The sequence below is a fragment of the Alosa pseudoharengus genome, unplaced genomic scaffold, assembly GCF_046254945.1.
Source record: "Alosa pseudoharengus isolate Yale_2024_CS ecotype anadromous, Long Island Sound unplaced genomic scaffold, YU_APseudo_1.1 YU_APseudo_1.1_scf_1, whole genome shotgun sequence".
In the NCBI taxonomy this organism is placed as follows: Eukaryota; Metazoa; Chordata; class Actinopteri; order Clupeiformes; family Clupeidae; genus Alosa; species Alosa pseudoharengus.
This window is the reverse complement of record NW_027468564.1, coordinates 8,727,372-8,749,886: the sequence shown is the minus strand read 5'-3', so window position 1 is coordinate 8,749,886 and position 22,515 is coordinate 8,727,372. Positions and strand designations below refer to the sequence as shown.

General features: G+C 39.7%; 1 protein-coding gene across 2 annotated transcripts; it reads left to right on the top strand.

The window, feature by feature from the left end:
* Window positions 1–1,555: 1,555 nt before the first annotated feature.
* On the top strand, window positions 1,556–19,201 carry LOC143136946 (interferon-induced protein 44-like). Of its 2 annotated transcripts, none has more exons than XM_076297548.1 (8): window positions 1,556–1,637; window positions 14,266–14,338; window positions 14,441–14,474; window positions 14,642–14,840; window positions 16,273–16,422; window positions 16,603–16,807; window positions 16,937–17,037; window positions 17,380–19,201. In XM_076297548.1, exons 2-8 carry the CDS (start codon window positions 14,275–14,277, stop codon window positions 17,644–17,646), a joined length of 1,020 nt encoding a protein of 339 aa, XP_076153663.1. In that variant the 5' UTR covers window positions 1,556–1,637; window positions 14,266–14,274; the 3' UTR covers window positions 17,647–19,201. The 2 variants fall into 2 exon arrangements, with proteins under 2 accessions (XP_076153663.1, XP_076153664.1); XM_076297549.1 differs by having other exon boundaries at window positions 1,571–1,637; window positions 14,269–14,338.
* Window positions 19,202–22,515: the final 3,314 nt, after the last annotated feature.

Sequence of the window (22,515 nt, the reverse complement as noted above, 5' to 3'; positions counted from 1 at the left end):
CAATAAATGGCTGAGGTAGTTATGTTTGACCTAAGTATGCATAGTGGTGCAAGTTATATAAGAGCAGCAGAAGTGTGTTCAGAAGTGTTTTCAGGACACAGGACAACAACAACAAGTTGCAAAGTGTGCAAGTGTACAAGTGGAGTAGTGCAAGTGGAGTACAGGGGCGTCACTAGACCTTATTCACTGGGGCACGTGCCTTAGTAAAAGTCTCTGCAGAGTTCGCAGGTGCTAGGCTAGCGCAAGTCAACGGTATGTGCTAGCCTGCCACTAAAGACAGTCTTACCCACTCCAAAGTACACCCGAGGCAAATTCCAGACAATCGATGTAAATGTCTGTGTTGGTAGAATAGTGTGAGAAATACAACTACCCTCGCATCGCGTTGCAATAGCTATACTTTGGTCCCTGAAGTTGGTAGTAGTCATTTTGCATCTCAGCCGCGGCCTGATATTACCAAGGCTACTACTAGGCATCCCCATTGGAGTGCGCTTTACTGTTTACTTTTCGGCGCAGTACTACTAACCGGAGCAAGTATAATTCCGCCGCTGCTAAGAAACTAGTCCCTCAAAATGTAATGCGATCGTTGAAATGCAAGGATAGAATAACGTTAGAAATAACACTATCAAAACAGACATTTACATCGATAGTCTGGCGTTATAATTTATTTGCCTCGGGTGTACTTTGGAGTGGGTAAGACTGTTTTTAGTGGCAGGCTAGCACATACCGTTGACTTGCGCTAGCCTAGCACCTGCGAACTCTGCAATTAGAAGGACTGGATGAAACGTGTTGAAAACGGTCTCCACTGATAAATATCACACTTGCTTACTTGGAAATGAGGTCCTATGTCCAAAATCCTGAACCACCCCTTTAACATTTATGCTGGTAATAGCCAGTGCTGTGATTTAATCAATGGTTTAATGGCAAACTTAAATAAGTTTGCTGCATTTGCAAATGTAGCCTATAATAATCTACACAGAATCAGAGTAGCCTATAGGTTTATAGATTATTAAAGGCTGCATTTGCAAATTATCACCAAAAGTCAGTATGAAGGCTTTAGTAGGCTACAAAGAACTGCAGCATTGCCAGGATGACTATAGGACCCTTGCCTGGGAGGGAAGTATATCTCTATATGCCTAATTTATCAGTTTATCCATTTATTAATTTCAACAGCAAATAGCCTACATTGGCCTGTAGGCTAGGGCCCATTGGTAATGCTCATAGGTCTTCAAAGCCTCCCAGAACATAGGCTAGAACACGTAGGCCTACTCATAAGTGTCAGGACGCAGCAATGTCTCCCTTTGCATCTAAGGTTCTGATCTCGAGCTGACATTATCAATCGCTTGGCACCTTGATGCAAGCTGAACAGTGTTTGATAGCCCTCTATCTCTACATCCACTGATAAAATGCGATTACCAACACCGCGCGCCAATATGTATCAAAGCACTGCAAAGCGTTACACGGACCAAGTAGGCCTATCATAACCTTAAAATCTAAGAGCTCCCACATAGCAAGAAGCTGATTTGCTACGATCAAATATCGCTTCGGGGAGGGGCTGGTTAAAAGCAAAAGTAAATAGTCCAACTTCGTGGCGTCTGTAACTTTGCCTTGCATCGAGGACACACAATTTGTAGCCTAAGGTAAGAAACCCACTATTTAATATGTTCCTGTTGTCATTCACTTTGAGATTTTGGTATGTGGAATATTTTGAATAAACAAATTAGAATTTCGTTGCATGAAAGAACGTCGTTGTTTAAGAAACGTTGTCGACGGAGATGTCCTACAGAGAGGCTACAGTTAGTAAATGCGGGCATTCTAACATTTAGTAGCCTATAAGCCTAGGCTACTGAATAAGTCATATTTCTTAATTTAACTCCATTGTAACGTAATATAGGGCCTATCGTGTTGGCCTGCTCCTTTGACAAGGTCAGATTATGGAATCAAGCTTAGTCGTCTAGCTAACTTCACCGCGCTACCGGGTAGCTGGATACGGGCGCTAGCCTACAGTATGATCAGCAAGGGCATATTTTTGCATGGATCATAGGTAGGCCTACATGTCCATACCAATAGTTTTGGGAATGGGATATGACAATAGTGTCTTAAACGACATTTTAGCGAAGTCATTGGTATTGTTGTTGTTTTTCTGTGTATCGTTGTGAAGTCGTATTCATTCTGATGTATCATAAGTGTAGTTGTAAATCTCCAGTAGGCTGCAACCAGGGGGTCAAGAGCTTGCAGTTTAGCTTCGGCATGTTCGCATACGCCATTTTCAAGTAAGGCGACGCATGGAGCATTTGGAACCAGCTCTGTGCACGAAAGTCCGTGTTGGGCACGAGCTCTCATGAGCGTACATGTTGGTGGGCGGGTAGGGGAGAGTGGGGTGATTGTTGCCAGTGGGGAAGTTGTGCCACCCCCTATTTCTAGGAAACCATGGAAGAAATTGGTCATGTGACCACACATTTTTGAAGACTCAGCAATTTCAATCATCCTGCAGAGAAGAGAGCCTCATTGCATGAGAGGTAAGCACATTTAAGTTAAAAGAACTGTTTTTTGCCTTTCAAAGTAAAATTTCTATGATCATGTTTTTTTTTATTGTTGTGTCAAAACAGTCCCATACAAAAATGTCATATATGGCAATATATGTAAATCACATATATTATGTATATGTCAATGTATGCCTCACACATAAGTCACATATATACACATACATGTCAAATATATTTCAAAATATAGCAAAACTGGCCGTTTTTATATATGTCACATATATTTTCCCAGATATACACATATATTACAAATATATGTTAATATATGATAAGTTATGTATTTGTACGCATACTAGGGATACCAATATATTGCAAATATATGTTAATGGACATATATTTGCACTCATATTAGGTAAATATATTGCAAAATATATGTAATGTTCTGCTATGTCACATTTATAGAAATATGTCACAATATATGTATATTTCAGAAATATAACATTGTTGATGTTCCAAAGAAAACACACAAAATATTTGTTTAACCTTTTATTAAAGTTTATTTTTTCCACACAAACAGTGAGTAAACCAGGTAGAAACTTTTTTTCTCTGTATGGAAGTGGCACACATTGATTTGGCAGAATGCACTCAGTGTTCTCAGGGCAGCAGTCCTCACAAATCACCACCTGCAAACAGGGAACAGAGAAGATTAATATGCTGTAAAACACACAGAACATGAAAAGACCATCACTAAAGCACTACTACTTTCACATGCATCTTTAATAAACACACGCCTTGGCACAAGTAAGCTTAAATAAGGGCTATGAGATGAAGAACATGTAGCCTAATGATCCATACATAAGAATACTTTGACAAGATTTGGGAAAGATTCTTGAAAGATTGGAGTCTTTTAACTAATGCCCCCCATTCAAGCTTTACTCAAAAGACTTTAAAGAATCTTCCCCAAATCTTGTCAACACTACCCTTCACAAACTAAAGATCCATTTAAGCCTACTACTAGTGTTCACGTTAGCCTGCATGGTTATTAGCAGCCACTTTAAATGTAGCCTAAGTTAAAGCTACCTGATATTTCATTCAAACTAAAACTTATATTCATAACGACATCTCAGACAGGCTTGTTGTTGGATATGATGTTAACTATCATTCTAGATATTCTACATAATGGTAAAGTTAGTTAATGGAAAAGTTAACATTAATAGCTAACATCGCTAACGTTAGCAATATTAGCTCGCTAACGTTATCGATAGCTAATTGATAACATTAACGTTAGCTAATTCTAACATGATGGTTAGACTGTTAACAAACGGATTTGGTTAACATTACACACATTATAAAAACAATAATTTTCTAACTAATTCCCATTTACTAAAGGCCTTCTTACCTTGGATATGATGACAGCAGAGTTTGCACAGCTTACAAAGTCAGATGCATGACAGGACAGAAAAGTGACGGTTGAAGTCACCGTGGTTGGTGTTCAAAAGTCAGTCAAGGGTGGGGGATGGGTATTGCTGTGTGCGCATGCGCATATCAAGATACTACAAGCATCCGTTATATTTAAAGTAGCTTTGGCCTCACACATTTTTGTATGCACATGGTGCAACGCAAACACTCCACACAAAACATTGACACATAAGGCAAAAGATGCCGAGCAGCATAGTCGACACCATACCTGTGACGCCAAGACATAAACAAATATATTCACACTAAGTTCTCCATTTGGAAAATAAGTAGGCTAATGGAATCTAGTGTATGGATATGTATGCCACCATATATGGAGACTACAAATATGTCTGCCACATATTCACACATAAAGTTCTCCATATATTTAGAAAATAAGTAGTGGAATCTAGTGTATGGATATGTATGCCACCATATATGGAGACTACATATAAGTCACATATTCACACATAAACTTCTCCATATATTTGGAAAACAAATAATTGGATCTAGTATATGAAGATAAATAGCATCTTATATGGGAAATTAAAATATTTTGTATGCATGTATGGACATATAGCTTTGAATATATGTTTGACTTAAATATTTGAATCGCATATGTCCATATAAGTAAAATTATAAGTCCCTGTTATTTGACATATATGTTCATATATTGCCATATATCACATTTTTGTATGGGGTTATAGACAAGTTTGAAACATTTCACACATGTTTTAGTGCTTTGGTAAGCTACATTATGAGTATATAGGCCTACAGCTAGCATGATGTTAGCTCAAATCTGATGGATGATGCATTTTTTCCAAAATGGTGGGGTTGGGGTGATTTGTGCCAAAGGGCCTGGGTTAAGTTGTGCCAGTGGCCCCACTTATAAATAATGTTTTAAACATATTATCTTTTGTAATTGTGCATTTTATTCTTACATTTTATCACTAAAACTATGTGACATTCTTAATTTTAGACCAAAAATAGAAATATACCATCATGCCACAGAGTTATAAGAAGAAGACAGGCAGGGCATACTGTATGGAGAAGGAGCTGGCAGAACATATAAAGGCACTAGGAGTAATGTTCCACAGTCTAAGTCCCATTAAATGCTGTGAACTTCACACACACACACACACACACACACACACACACACACACACACACACACACACTGACCAGGAAGCCTGGGAAGGAGAGGGGGAACATCATCAGGTAGCAGTGGCAGAGTTGACATCTACACAACCACATCCAACCACCTAAATCTGCTGTAAACTTCTCTGATCAACAAAACTTTAATCTCATTTCAGGTATGACTTCCCTCCACACAAGATCTACAACATGGATGAAACTGGTGTGACAATGGAAAATGACCTTTGATGTGCTCGTGTGGCGCAATAGGCTTGTAGAAAATTGGCCTTTGATGTTGTAAAATAACTTTAAATAAACCTTAACCCTCTAGGCGCCACGGTCGAGTTTACTCGACAAGATGCGGTACTGAATAAAACGGCCGATTTAGTCAAATAGGGTGTCATATTTCATAGTTCGACCTCCACTCTACTAGATGGCAGACATGTCATACGTCATCCCCGAGTCCAAAAAAGGTCATGCTTTAAACAAAACTTTCAAGCTACAGCGCATTGAATCAGTGCGTGCAATACCGGAACTAGTGTGCGTGTGAGCTACTTTATCAGAGCGATATTGTCAACGTCAGCGAGTATTTGCATTAGATTATCGTCTAATGGCATCAAAAACGTTTACCCGAAATGAAGTGTTTGGTCTTCTATTCGCGGACCCTGATTCTGAAGGGGAATATCTGCCTTCAGAAAATAACGGTGATTCGTTTAGTGAGGCTTCAGATGCGTCCCTGCCTTGCAATGATGCAGCTGGACAAAGTGAGAGTTTAGCTTACACCAAGCACAAACATTGAATCGTTTGCCCAATGTCAGTGGTGGGAATAATGTTTCACAGGGTCGGAGTGTTCATCGGGAAGTAAGCAGGGTGTTAGTGGTGTGGCGAACGAGGCGGGAGGTAATGCCCATGTAGCGCTAGCTTCTGTCTTCTGACCGTGTGCCTCGACAGCGCATTGAATCAGTGCATGCAATACCGGAGCTAGTGTGCGTGTGAGCTACTTTATCAGAGCGATATTGTCAACGTCAGCGAGTATTTGCATTAGATTATCATCTAATATCATCAAAAACGTTTACCCGAAATGAAGTGTTTGGTCTTCTATTCGCGGACCCTGATTCTGAAGGGGAATATCTGCCTTCAGAAAATGACGGTGATTCGTTTAGTGAGGCTTCAGATGCGTCCCTGCCTTGCAATGATGCAGCTGGACAAAGTGAGAATTTAGCTTACACCAAGCACAAACATTGAATCATTTGCCCAATGTCAGTGGTGGGAATAATGTTTCACGGGGTCGGAGTGTTCATCGGGAAGTAAGCAGGGTGTTAGTGGTGTGGCAAACGAGGCAGGAGGTAATGCCATGTAGCGCTAGCTTCTGTCTTCTGACTGTGTGCCTCGACAGTAACGTGGTGGAGCCTTTGTCTAATGCCACTGCATATGTTAGACGAGGTCGAAGTGCTCATAGGACAGTTAGGGGGGAACGTAGAGACAGTGTGGGGAGTCGCAATGAGAATGACAGTAGGCCTAGTCCGAGCTGCGAACATTTTCTCCACTGCTGCTCGCATGGTGGAGCAGGTGGTGACACGGGGCAGGGGAGCCATTAGGCCATGCATAGCCTATCACAAGATGATGGGAATGCCGGCCCTGTATGGATAGGGATAGGGAGTCATTATCTCTACAGCAAAAGGCCTGCTACATAAAAAAAAAATGTCAGCCATTTATTAAGTGTGCTTGCAAAGCAGCACACTTATTGTTCTTCTTAAGTTTTATTATTATTTTTCCCGTCTCCCTAATTTTTTGTCAGCTCTAGCGCCTAGGCCCTTTGAGACAGAGACACCGTTCCAACTTTAAAACGTCCGGTCAGTACCGGTGTTGTTGGTTGCGAAGATGACGTCAGGTGGGCGTGTCGTTCGTCCGCCATATTGGATTGAACAGAAAGCGAAACTAAATTTTCACAGGTCACAAATTTGGTCCGAACGCCACGAAACTTGACGTACATTATCCTTGGACCAAGCCTCACAAAAGTTACCGGAAGGATTTTTGATTTTCGAAAGCGTTTGCCCGTCACAGCCAAACGAAATTGGCGGCGAAGCTCCGAAACAGGAAGTCGTCCATATCTCAGGAACACTGTCACATATCGATACCAAATTTTGTATATGAACTGGGGACTCCAATGTGAGGGTGCATAAGCTAAAAAAAAAAAGAAATATTCCAAAAGTTTCCATCATTTTGCATACCACCCAGAGCTATTTGGTAACTCTCACCATTCACCTTTGCAGCATTCACCTTCTATCACAATGCCTTCCAAGTATGCTCAATGCCACTGGGCAGTCACAATGTCGACGGGCAACCTTGCCCACTCATGAAATCCTTGCTCTGCCATGGGATAGTATAGACTTTCGAACTGAAATAGCAAGGAGAACAGTAGCTATATATAGCTTACATAATAGAGTTGTTTTCACATTGACGGTATTCAAATTAAATTTTTCATTATTGTTAAATATCATGATGGGAGAGTATTATTAAAAATGTTACAAGTATGCAAATGTATATGTTTACGGGCATTTAGGTTTTACTGTGTTGTTTTGTTATAAAGACATGCAAGGCATTCTGGGCCATAATGAACAGTGGTCGGCAGCACTCCATAGGCTACATATTAATATGAATAGGTGTTTCTGTAAACCTAGGGACAATAAGCAGCTATCTCTGTTACAAAAACGAGCTGGTAATCGCTCATTGAAGAGGGAACTATGATAAAAAGATTGTTTTCCTAAAAGCATGGAGTTGACGAAAGAATAAGCAAGCAATGTCACGTTAATGTTAAATAGCCTAACGCTAGGTGGCAACGTTGTATTACATTTCACTGAATATGTGTGAGCTTCACAAGTAAGGAAGGTGCAAATATTATGTAATTTATCATGGGAAATTATTGGAAATGTTATTTCTTGTTTATTCTAATTGTAAACCACACATCCATTCGTAATCACACGTACACTTTTAATACCTTGAAAAGATTCTCATTTCGTTTATTTGATGTTGCCTAGCAATGGAGCGTTCAGAGCAAAGATTCTAGAACAGAGCTTCAGAGAGACACGTTTTGAGTTTGTGGCCAAGTACCTAAAATATCGGTTTCCATGTGTATGTGCTGGATGGCGTGCCTCCTTTATGAAAGTAAGTGTTTTATAGAGTTACAGACATAATGAGTCATGTTGTAGTGGTCAACATAAATGTGCCCCTTCTGTTATTAGAATGCTAAGTGGAGATTTAAAATCATTCATTTCTTGTGTGGCTAGAAGCTAGCTAGCTAGCTATGTCAGGGAGGAGATTTTGCTGTAACGTTATGGGATTTATGTTGCTTAGCGTAATGCATTTGATATGAGATGCTTGTACTCGTAACTTCGCCACTCGTAACTTTAGGACTCCTATTTTTTTTTACTAAGAGTAATTCATGAAGCATTTTAGCCCTAAAAGTAGCGCCTGAGTCTGTGACAGCTTAAGCGAGGACTCCTAATAAGACCGATTCACAAACAATGTTTTGTGGTGGCATTTCACGTCGCGATGTTTTGAAATGCGTCTAACAATCACGAGGGAACAATTTTGTATTGTAGGCATAACTAAGGGATGCAGTAACACCACCAACAACAACCAAAACTAGCCTACTCATTGTTTACATGTACATTAAATGTAACGTTTTGTGAATCAAATTAAAAGATTCTTCTCTTTGCAAACGTTGGCATAGGCATATGGTGACAGATTAATTTAATAATGTTGCTGCGTGAATCACGGTAAGCGTGAATGAAGTGGCCACTTCTTAATGGGACTCACTGTATGGAAGTAGGCTACGTAAAATAAAGATGTTTAAAATAAGATAAAGTTAGGATATGCCCGCTTGACAACGGCAGAGATACATGGCCTTTGGCCATAGCAACCATCCATTTAGAACGACTGGCCTTCATAGCAACCAAGGATCTTAGCTGTGATTCATGTAGCTACAGTATGCATGCAATGTGATGCAAAGTATAGAAAGATGATGAAATATACAGAGACAGGTCAAGAAATATAGTGCAATGTAGACAGTAGTATACAGTTGATTTACAGAAGGTGGTTTAGAGTAATATGAATTAAATATAAATATGTGCAGTGTATTAGCAGTTATCTCATACAATAAGTAGAATAATGATTATAATAGTAGAAATAATAAGATAGATATATGCAGTGTATTAACAGAATATAATAAAACAGAATAAATATGGATATTCAATATGACAAATATATAACAGATATGTACATAACATACAGCTATGTGCAGTGTGGAAACAGTGTCATTGTAGTGCAGAAACAACATAAGAGTAGTAAGAATAAGTCTATGTGCAGGATGAATAGTATAAAGATCAGTAGAATAACTATGTATAAATGTAATTACAGTAGGTCTATGTACATTTGTAAATAAATAGAAAACTATGGGTGAGAGGGATACATTAATTTTATTTAATCGTAAAAGTAAATTGCATTCAATTAAATTGCAATTAAAAATCTTTCCAGTAGGCTTTAATGTCACGCAAAAAGTACAACCAAAGCTGAGCTTGATCACCTAGAACGTCTAAAGAACCAGAACTTGAGTGTAGTTTTTTGCTGGGTCCCAGGCCATGTTGGTCTGAGGGGAAATGAGAAAGCAGACAGTGCTGCTAAGCAAGCCCTCAATGAAGAAGTCACAGAATGTCAAATCCCTGCCCCAGACCTTAAACCTATACTGAACTCTTACATCTCAGATAAGTGGCAATCTGAATGGGATTAATGTACCAACAACAAGCAAGGAATGTGAATTTTGGCTCATTTTCATGATCCACTGGGTCGTTATGGGCCACACAAAATACGGTGTTGCTAAAATTACTCCTATTGTGGCTATTAGAGACATGCGTTCATGAGTATCCAGCTACATTCAATGAGTTAAGTAAAATACATTCACACACAAAAAAAAACTCCATCACTAATGTTGTGGACATTCCTTTATTCTGAGATACATCAATAGGCTCTCAAAACAATCCCAAACAGACATAAGGTCTTTATAGAGCAAATCCCTATAGATTATTTGTCAAATAAACCAGTAAGACAGAATTAGGGGATGGAATATATAACATTCACACTCATAGCTCATATTTCTAAAATAAATCAGTGAAAAAGTATCCTGACAAACAAGCAGCATTTTAATGCCTTAGTCATATTTCATAATTTCAAATTTTTCTCTATGTTACCTGATAGCCCAGTTTGAGAGGTGCAAGACGCGTGACATTATTTATTTTTGCAGCCAATCACTGCTGTTGTTTTATTTTATTGATTTGATTTTAGTCATAGAAGCTAAATTCGAAGGCAGGCCACAGGTAAAAGCCAACGAACCGCATTCACCCCGCAAGGCAATAGTTGAATAGAGCTTTTGAGGTATTGCCACTGCTCCAACACTGAAAGGCACTGTTAGAATGCTTGGATCAAGCCAGGTTCAGCATAGCGTATGTCACTGTCTGCTCACGTTGGTGACCGGACCAGGGCAAGCACACTTTCGCAGTTCCCGCCGGAAATGCAGTCTAGTTAGTAATGATTTACACTGTTGATTTGCTATCTGTTTCCCTGACCATTTAGGATATACACTATGCGTTCTTTTTTGTGTTCTTGATCTTGTGATGTGTGTCTTTGTCAGCTAAGAAAAAAACGACAACAAAAAAAACATTAACAAAAACAACAAAAAGAAAAAAAATACTAACATTGTCTCTTGTCTTGTCTCGTCCTCTCACTCCTGATCTGTGCCTTGCCGTGGCAAGTGAGCTTTTGAACTAAACAGGTCTTGTCTACTTGTGTTTGTGTGTCATCTGAATAATATATATGTGCCCTATACATGGAATCAGAGTGCCTACTGTATGTAGAAAATGGAAAATCTCTACAGCAAAAGGCCAGCCTACCGCTACATGCATTTGGTTTGTTTCTGCCATTTATTAGTTATGATTTACACAGTTTGTTTACTAACTATTTACCTGAGCATTCAGTATTGTGCAATATAGCATACAGAAGGTGAGGGACATTTTGGGGGGAAAGAAGTGGTGCATTTTATCATTCAAACATGCAACTTTTCATGAAAATTCTATAATCCAATATAATATGCAAATTAGATATAAACATTTAATCTCTACATAAACTTTGGGTCATCCTTAATATTTCTCTAATTTACAGAAAGTCTCTAAAAACTGGCACAACTCACCCCACTCTCCCCTACCTATCCAGTGGCTACAGCCAAACGTTATTCAGTGCGTATTTCTTGAGGAGCCTATGAGAAGACGTGTATATTATGGTTATTTATGCATCAAATGACAAATAAAGAAAATTGTATTGATCTTATTTCGTTGTTGTTTGTCCCGAACAAAAATAGCCTAAACATGATTAAAGACCCCTCGTTACACCATGGGTCTCCAACACATTGCTCTAAAACAGGTTGCAGCTATATATTTGCCGAAACAATTACAGTGTTGTGTTGACCGTTTGCACAAACGAGGAGCTGAGAACCTGCATTCCATGATTCACCGCTGAACTACGTTGTAGGCTACCGGAAATGCGACTGAACGAACGAACGAACAATTCAGAACGAATCATCTTGGCAAACTGAACTACGCGAACTGTGTCATGAGAACGAACGACAAAATCCCCCTCTACCGAGAACGCAAGTGAGGCCACAGGACACCGGCTTTATTCCGACGGCAATTAACATGGAGCCACGCCCCTCATTAGCCACCGGAGCTCTCCAGCTCCTCCTGCAGGTCAAAATGCAATATGACATATACAGCAACATGCCTAGTGCTCAAGAGCACCATAGAAGAAGAGGCGTAACGCTTCACAGCGCAGCAAAGCTGGGGCGTCACACTAGTTAGACTATACAAAAAAACGACGATCAAAAATCAAATGTGTGGCACAGCAGAAGGCCAAGAGCTCGTCCCTCGAAACGGATCATCCGTTGTTCGAAAATATTTCGGATTTCAGGCAAGTGAAGTTAACCAAAAACATAATCAAAGCAGGGCTCTCAATTCATACCGTGAAACACATCACATGACGTAAACCACACATGCCTTTTTTATCACGTTAAAGGCACACTATGCAGGTTTTTTAGCTTAATATGCAAGTTTTTTTTCACTTTTCACTTTACCTTCATTTAACAGCTTCAGGGTCATTGGAATGGTTATATGACTTTTTTTCGGGTTGAATGGTGGCTGTCTCGCTTCCCCCTAGCGCCTGTGAGCGGAAAAAACACCCTTGCAACTGTGGGTCGGCGGGCCGACGGCCTCAGTGTCAGGAAGTATAACGAGTGGAACGAATTGCTTTACTGCATTCAAATACACATACACGCCAGGCACTGGCTAGAAAAAGGTAGCGATGGAGTTTCTCAGACATTCGTCATGACAAAGCCAGCGAAAAAGAAGCAAAAACCGAGAAAACAGTAAGGAAATTGCCAATACTGCATAGTTTACCTTTAACTTTTAGTCCTTGTCTGCTTCCTCCGATATAGCCTATAATAAGAGTTGAGCTAACAACGGGATCCGTGAATATTATTAATGTATTTTATAAGCTACATGTGCAACCTACAATGCATATGCGTTTCGAGACACAGCCTACTCAAAACGAGTGAACAATAATGAAAATGTAGCCTACACGTCAGTGTTTTACATATCAACGAATGACTAAACCAGTGTCCAAACTACGGCCTGCCACGCACTTCAATCCGGCCTGCTGAGCATTTATTTAGGTTATCATTGGCCAATAGCTATTTTTTCCAGCGATAGACGACGTTGTGGTTAACTTTAAGCTACTGCAAACTAGGGCTGCACGATATTAGGAAAACATGCGATATGCGATAACATTGTGAGTGAGTACTGTGATAACGATATAACTTGCGATATTTAAATATAAGGGAACACAACCCTTTCCAGTTAAGAAACTGGAATCCATGCATAATAATTCCGTGGAAATGCATGGATTCCAGTTAAGAAACATTTCCACAGAATTATTATTCTGTTATCATACCTGTTCATTCTTACTCGTCGCTCGACTTATCGTGACTAAATTCTAAACTTTGTGAAGATACTGTCTGTATAAATCGTCTTGTAAGTAAACTACCAGTGCTTTTTCAAAGTTCTCAATGTCTCGTTTTAAATGTCAGGGCCCTCGGAAGTCTACCAATGAAGTGTAGAGATACATTGAGCCTCGTAAATGGTGTAAAACAGTGATTTATTTGCATGGCTAGGCCGATGCCGAAGCACCACCATTGAAAAAGCTGTTGGTAGCATCGGCTAACTAGCGCCAGATTTTGGAATGCAGGGGACAAGCCGAGATGGGCTATGAGACATACGTTCACACTTGGTATCATGTTTCAACACATGTTAGGTCAATATCACACCGGAATTCTGCTTTAACACAGAGGAGAAGGACGCATTTGGCGCTCGCTGTAGCCTCTCAAAAATATTTGAGCGCTAGAATGTCCTAGTCATAGCCTAACAATAACAATTCAATAGCACTATTTTCTGCTAAAACATTAGGCTACATATTTTACGTCCAATGTAGACTATATGCCTGTGAGACATATAGGCTACAAAAAGACAATTACACATTCACGTCACAGTCAGGAATTATTTGAATAAGACAGTAGACTAATAAGTCTTTTATTTTACAAGACGGTAGACTAATACGACTAATAACTGTTTGGCTGACAGCCTTTAAAGTAGGCTTAATTTCATTTCCAGGGAAAGGTTTTTTTATGTTTTAGCCTGTTACAGCAGGAATTAGTGACTGTGGGGGCGTGGCATCACGATGGTTGCTTCCCATCGTGATGCCACGCCCCCACAGTCTGTCAACCATCACGATGGACGATGATATCCACCCCCTAACACACATGATATCGTCCATTGGCACAACCCTACTTTCCACCCCCTAACACACACACACACAGATAGACAAACAGACACACAAACACACACACACACACACACACATATAGACAAACAGACACACACACACACACACACACACACAAACAGACACACAAACACACACACACACACACACAAACAGATAGACAAACTGACACACACACACACACACACACACACACACAGATAGACACACACACACACATACAATCTAAACAGTTGCGACTGTGTTTTTATTCTAGCAGGAGAAAATGGGAGTTGTTTGGTCTTATTTCTTTCCAAATCCATCACCTCCACCTGATCCAGTACCTCTTTGTAAGTCCCCTTCCAAATATATTCACCAACGTGCACACACATACATCTACTGTAGATACAACTCAAACCCTGTTCCAACTGATTTTTTGTTGTCTCTTTTAGTGATGGAAACTGCGTGGTATAACATGAGATGGAAGTAAGTGTAGTGTATCATCTTCACTGTCTATTAACTTGTGATGCATACCATTATGTTATTGTTGAGAAATTTAGCACTAAAAGCACTGTGCAGCACTCAAACGTATTCTGACACCTGAATTACATTTTCAAATACACCTTGATTAAATTGTACAAATGTGTTTGTAGTCAAAACCAGGCGTTGAAGGAGAAATTGAGCACACTTCACCCTAAGCACCCTGCTGTTCAGCATCTCCGCATCCTGGTGTCTGGTCCTATCGGAGCCGGAAAGTCCAGCTTCATCTATTCTATAGACAGCATCCTCCAGAATAAGAAACTGAATGCAGCTGAGAGAGTGACAACTGGTAACTTCAGTGGTACTAAGACAGTGAGTAGAAAGTTTCTATTTATTATGACCGCCGCACAGAGAACCCCAAAAATTGAGGGTAGGGCGGACACAGCTTTTTGTGAATATCATGACAACCGTAGGGCCTAGGATGACCAATTGTTTTGTGTCTTAGCCTTCAGGGGTCATGTCAACCCATCACATATCCACTCATTTGCTGTATAGCGCCTACTAGTTAAAAATGAAAGAGCAAAAACGGTGTATTGTAATAGCAGGTGTAGGATCATTATGACACCCTCTGAATGCATGCCAAGTTTTGTAAAAAATCCTTTCATGGGGGACCATACAATAAATTAATATATGTGTACATTTAGTGATTGTGCACTACACATGCACACACAGGCACTCATGAACACACACAAACACACACACACAAACACACTAGCATGCATGCAGACACATAAAGACACACACACACATTAGACATGCAGGCATACACACGCACATGCACACACACAGGCACGCACACACTGACTCACATGCAGGCACACACACACACACACACACACACACACACACATAAGCACAGACACAGGTACGCACACACAAGCACACACACACACACCACACACACACACACACACACACACACACACACACACACACACACTCATAAAGACACAAAGCACATACACCCAGTGCAGGCATATGCACTCACAGACTCACATGCAGACACACACATGCATAAAAACACACATGTAGGCTAGCAGGCACACGCATACACACACACACACACACACACACACACACACACCATTACCACCACACACACACACTCAAGGGAAAACTCACACACATAGAAGCACACATATACACAAAAGCAAACTCACACATGCACACACTCATTTACATACACAAAAGTTGCCAGTAGCGGATGGAGTAGGAGATGGAGACAAATTGACAAGTGTGATTTATTTTCGCGGAGAAACTGTGCAGGACGGAGGCACGGTCATATTTTGTACCGCTCTGCGGTACATCTAGTTTATTTAGCATCGTTCAGTATGCATGAAACAGTGTTGTATTGATGTTATACTTTTTGGGGGGCAGCCGTGGCCTACTGGTTAGCGCTTCAGACTTGTAACCGGAGGGTTGCCGGTTCAAACCCGAACTAGTAGGCACGGCTCCCCGAGCGCCGCTGTTGTTGCAGGCAGCTCACTGTGCCGGGATTAGTGTGTGCTTTACCTCACTGTGTTCACTGTGTGCCGAGTCTTTCACTAATTCACAGATTGGGATAAATGCAGAGACCAAATTTCCCTCACGGGATCAAAAGAGTATATATTCTTATACTTACTTATACTTATACTTTAGTTAAATGGGGGCTAGTAATCAATATTATGTATCAGGAGTTAGCAAAATACACATCTGCCCTGCAAATTATTATAATGACTTTCAATGTGTTTCTTGATATTATCAGTTTACAACTTCCAAATTTAAAGATGAAAAGGCACATCCTCTATCATTTGTCATTGGTGACGTCATGGGCCTGGAAAGTGCAGATGATTCTGGAGTGAAGACTAAGGACCTTGTCAGTATTTTAAAAGGTCACATCAAAGACAACTATAAGGTACAACAACAGGGTACACAACACAACACACACACACACACACACAAGGACAGACACTTACTTTAAAAAACAAAACAAATATTTACATCATATTAACAGGCATTTTAATGATACAGTACATTTCCTCTCTCTCCCCCCCCCCCTGTATATATCTCTCTCTCTCTCTCTCTCTCTCTGTAGTTTAATCCTATAAGTGCATGCTCAGGAGAAGACATAAGATACAACAGCTGCCCAACTCTAAATGACAAGGCTCACTGCTTGGTGTTAGTCATTCCAGCAGACAGCTTCACAGCTAGTGGACATGAAGCAGAGAAGACAAATATCCTTCTGGACACTGACAGCATCAAGAAGATACAAAACATCAGACGAAAAGCTTTAGATTTGAGTGAGAGGCTATTAAGATAATTAGCTAAATATATCTAAATGATTAACCATATTGTTTTGTGTGAAATGCAATCCTTAGTGTATGTCTGTTACATGCCTTGTTTTAGCTTGCCCTGTTATTTTACTTCAGGGATCCCTCACGTGGTCATCTTGACAAAAGTGGACCTGGCTTGTCCTCATGTGAAGGAGGACATCAAACATGTCTACAGTAGCAGGACCATCCACCAAAAGGTGATTTATTTATTTATTTCAGGGACTTAGTGCTCTGTCTATACTGTCTCACTCACACACTTTAAAGAACAATAATGTCCATAAAATAATTTCTCCACAACGGCGAGTTCACTGCCATATAGTTCATTCAATCATATTGTTCATTAAATCCCAAGCAATTTGTCTGTTGTGTTTATCCAACCAGACCATCCATCAAAAGGTGAATCATTTGACAGATTTTGAACTTTGCCTATACTGTCTCACTGACTGGCTTGTTGACACCCTTTAAAGATAACAATAATTTGAAGGTGTGTGTGTGTGTGCTTGTCTGTCTTTCTGTGTGTGTGTGTGTGTGTGTCTTAGATGCAAGCATGTAGTAATGCCTTGGGAATTCCTACGAGCGACATCTTCCCAGTGAGTAACTACCACGGGGACAACGAGCCTGGGAAGAACCCTGATAAGGATGCAGTGCTGCTGTCCACACTGACCCAGATCCTGGACTACGCCAATGACTCTCTGGAGAAGATGAAGGAGTCTGAAGATGCTGAGGACGGGTTTGCCAGGGGCCCCAGGAGGAGAAGGAGCATGGAATCTAACCCTGACTTTGCAGAGAGTGATACAAAACAATGACACATTCTATTCGCTGTGGATTTGGGACCTCACATCCGGCGCATTGTAACACGAGACACAAATCAAGTGACCTTGCTAGAGCAGTAGCATCCCTTGAGTGTGTGTGTGTGTGGTGGTAATTGTGTGTGTGTGTGTGTGTGTGTTTATGTGTGTGTATGTGTGTGTATGTGTGTGCCTGCTAGCCTACATGTGTGTTTTTATGCATGTGTGTGTCTGCATGTGAGTCTGTGAGTGCATATGCCTGCAGTGGGTGTATAGTGTCTTTATCATTTATCATTATTCTTCAGGCAAATCAACCAGTGCAATGGCTGCGTATTGAGTGCACAAGTTGAACGTAGTTCAGGAGGGTTTTGAAGATAAAGAGGGATATGCCCCTGCTCTGGTAGAAACTGGTAGAGTGTTTCAGCAATGGAGAACAACAGACGAGAGTTTGGCAGAGCCAGGTAGCAGGCAGTATGAGAGTTACATTATATTCATTATGTGTACATTGTGTAACACATTGTGAGGAGAGTTGTGAATTATCGGCTCTAGAATACAAGGTTTACAGAGATAGATAGATAGATACTTTATTAATCCCCAAGGGGAAATTCAACGTCTCAGTAGCATACAGACATCACAAACATCCACTTACAGCATAAATGGTAATGGTAAGTATAAACATATAACAAAACTCCACTGTACAATAGAGACAGTAGAAGATAAGACAAACTAACAAAACTAAATACTACCTAACAAAAAAGTCATTACCTAACCCTTTGTTAATATTTGTAAATTGTTACTAAAATATCTATTTGCCACAAATGAATAGTGTTTTCATCGTTAATTAGGTATTAGTTGTTTGCATAAAATATGTATGTTAATGTTTTAACAAATAGAAAACAATGTATTATTGAGTTGTGAATTATCGGCTCTAGAATACAAGGTTTACAGAGATAGATAGATAGATACTTTATTAATCCCCAAGGGGAAATTCAACGTCTCAGTAGCATACAGACATCACAAACATCCACTTACAGCATAAATGGTAATGGTAAGTATAAACATATAACAAAACTCCACTGTACAATAGAGACAGTAGAAGATAAGACAAACTAACAAAACTAAATACTACCTAACAAAAAAGTCATTACCTAACCCTTTGTTAATATTTGTAAATTGTTACTAAAATATCTATTTGCCACAAATGAATAGTGTTTTCATCGTTAATTAGGTATTAGTTGTTTGCATAAAATATGTATGTTAATGTTTTAACAAATAGAAAACAATGTATTATTGCATTAATATTTGTTAATTGTTAACTAAATGACTTTTGGCACTAATTAACAGTTATTTCTTACATCATTTAAATGTTAAATGTTTATTTACAAACTATATGTAAATATAAAAGTTAGTGCTGTCAAACGATTACAATTTTTAATCACGATTAATCGCTGAATTCCTATAGTTAATCACGATTAATCGCATATTTTATCATATGATTAAAATTCTATTATTTTGCATTTGTGAACTTTCCAGGAGTCCATATTAACAATAAAGCAATTATTGTTTATCTTGATTGGGATTCAAATGAAAGCAAAGCAAGTTACTTTATTAACCGAACTTTAAGACATAGGTCTATTTGATTATTTCAAATCAAATTTCAAAAGATGTGCAGCAGACCTGAGGCAAAACAATATATTCTTCAGAAATATAGCTGATATAAACTGAAATAAATGCTACTGCAGAAGTGCATGCACAAAATGTAGACCTACACACATTATAAAGGGCATAACAAACAGAAAATATTATATTCATACTATGTTATTATGACCGCCGCGCAGCGAAGCGGCGGTCATATAGGTTTAGTCAGAATTTTTTTGTTTTTGTTTTTTTTCTTTTTCGCATGCCCAAATTTCCGTCAATGAGTCCCGGGACACTGAAAGACCGGGGTACACGAAACTTGGTGGGCATGTAACCCCACATGGATAGCATGGAACCATCGTTTTTCGTTTTGATCTGTAGCCTCCCCGCTGGACTGGACTCCCCGAAAGGAGGGTAGAGCAGACACAGTTTTCTGTGAATATCTCGAAAACCGTAGGGTTTAGTAGGACCATTTTTTTTTTGTATGTTGATCTCAAGGGGCCATGTCAACCCATTCCATAACCACTCATTTCATGTATAGCGCCAAAAAAGTAAAAATGAGGTGTTGTAATCACAGGTATCTGTGACCTAACATAGTCAAAACTGCACGAAATTGGAAGTGTAGGATCATTATGACACCCTCTGTATGCACGCCAAATTTTGTGGAATTCCGTTCATGGGGGGCCACACAATAAATTAATTTATGTTACTATACACCAACTGGCCTGTAGGTGGCCGGAGACAGTTTTCTGTGAATATCTCGAGAACCGTAGGGCCTAGGAGGTCCACCTTTTTTATGTATATTAGTCTTAAGGGGGCATGTCAACCCATCCCATTACCACTTATTTCATGTATAGCGCCACCTAGTTAAAAATTAAAAAGCAAAAAATTAGGTGTTTTCATCACAATATCTCTGGCTGACAAGGTCAAAACTGCACGAAATTAAAAGTGTAGGATCATTATGACACCCTCCGAATACATGCAAAGTTTTGTGTACTTTCGTTCATGGGGGGCCTTTCAATAAAATAATTTATGTGTTCATTTAGTGACGTACACCAACAAGGATTCCCGGGACACTGAAAGACCGGGGTACACAAAACTTGGTGGGCATGTACCCCCACATGGATAGCATTCCGTATGTTTGCCTCCAGGGGTCATGTTAACCCATTTCATGTGCACACATGTGCACAAACAGATACACACACACATACATTCACAGTAATCATACGTATGACACATACTCACACAGTAGACATATGTACGCTTGCATGCACAGGCACATACGCAGGCACACACACAAGCACGCACACACACACACACACACACACACACACACACTCACACACACACACACCCACACACATAACATAAACATAACACAAACAATCAAGAATTTCTCAGAATTATGAACAGGCAAGATGGAGGTGGGGTTGTATAAAATTAATTTTACATGTGAAATCTATGAACTAATCATGTTTTGGCACTTGTTGTCTAGCAGATACCAAGAATTGAGTGTGGATAATGCAATTTAGTGAGACAGTTAGAATCATATAGGCCTTTCAGTAGGGCTGGGCGATAAAACGATAGTGATATGTATCGCAATAGACATGTAATCGATATTAATAAAAATGCGTTCGATAGAACATTCAATAATTAAAAGCAACACACACCTCCCGCCTTACGTTGTCCATAAATAAATAGGCTATATCTTGCATTGTAGCTAGCTAGTATGTGCAACTCTACCAGAGTAGACGATAGAAGTCGGCCTACCTCAACACGGACTCAATGAGTCCTTGCCCCGTGCGCGCACTCTCTCTCTCTCTCTCTCTCTCTCTCTCTCTAGGTGCATCCCTCCTCAGCAAGCGCATGTAATCCAAACACTCACAATCGTGCAAGACGACTGAATTGCTATTAAATCTGGTTAGCATCATTAGCACGCTCCACGAATTTGTTCAAAACTGTTGCATTCAAATTGACTGCTAACTTCTAATCAACTCAATCCCGATGCAAATGGAAAAGTATTTTCCAAGACTCAAACGGGCCTGTCCCAAGGAGAAAAAGTATTCATTTGAAACTTAAACACATGTGGGGAAACTAAACAGTCTAACCAGTAGACTTACAATGATAAACTAGCAAATTACTTTGTTTACAATATTTCCAGGCTTCAACCAGTGCTGCTCATTCAGACTTATGTGCACAATTATTTATTTGAGTGTTTTTCATGATTGTGTTGCTATTTCTTTTCCCTGTTTGCTTTGATTGATAACTGAGGTGATTCAAATCAGAGGAAGGTTCAGTTTAAAATAAAAGTGTTTAAATTGAATTTTTTTCCCCCTTCTGGTCCTCATCTGAAATAGATTTAAAAAAAATCAATAATTATCGATATCGACCGATATGAAATACTTATATCGTGATACAGTTTTCAGCCATATCGCCCAGCCCTACCTTTCAGCGTGATTTCTTTTTGTGGAAAAAATGTGCTGGACTGGGCGGCGGTCATATTTTGTACCGCTCTGCGGTACATCTAGTTATCTTTGAGTTCAGTTGAAAATAAGGAACTTTTCAACATGAGTGCATTGCCATTTTATAGGCCTACAGTCTATGGTGCACTGTCACTTGCCACACACATCAACGCCGAAGTTTTTAACAGGCAAGCACTGGATGAACAATGGATTTTATGGAGCAGCAACCAAGTATATAACTGAATCGTGATTTACACAGCTGCAAAGTGCGATGCTGGTGTGCGGAGTTGTATTGAAAAGAATGGAATCTAATGTAAATGAATGTCGAAAGCAGAGTGCATCGCAAATAGTAGCAGCCAAAGAGGAATGTTGATAACAGAACAAGTGACGGGGAAAAAATCTTTGGCGGCACACAACTAATGCGTCAGCCTAGGCTACTACTCTTTGGCCGGCTCGTTAGCCCAACCAAGTGTGTGCAGCATGCCTTTACGTAGCCTACTAACGGCGCATCATCATAAAGATACATTTGATCTGCATCACGCCCCATTTTAGCGGAAAACATGTTAACATTATATCATTATATCTATTGACAGCTAGTAATCACACGTTGACGTTACATCTAGTTATTAATTCACAGGACATTCAATCATTTTACTAACACGGCAGTTATGAAGAATTGTGTTTATGTAACTTAGGCCTACTCATGTCGAAATGATGTACATTAACAACATTCGTTTGCAATTCCCCGATGTATTATACAAATTTAGCATGTACACTTACCATAATA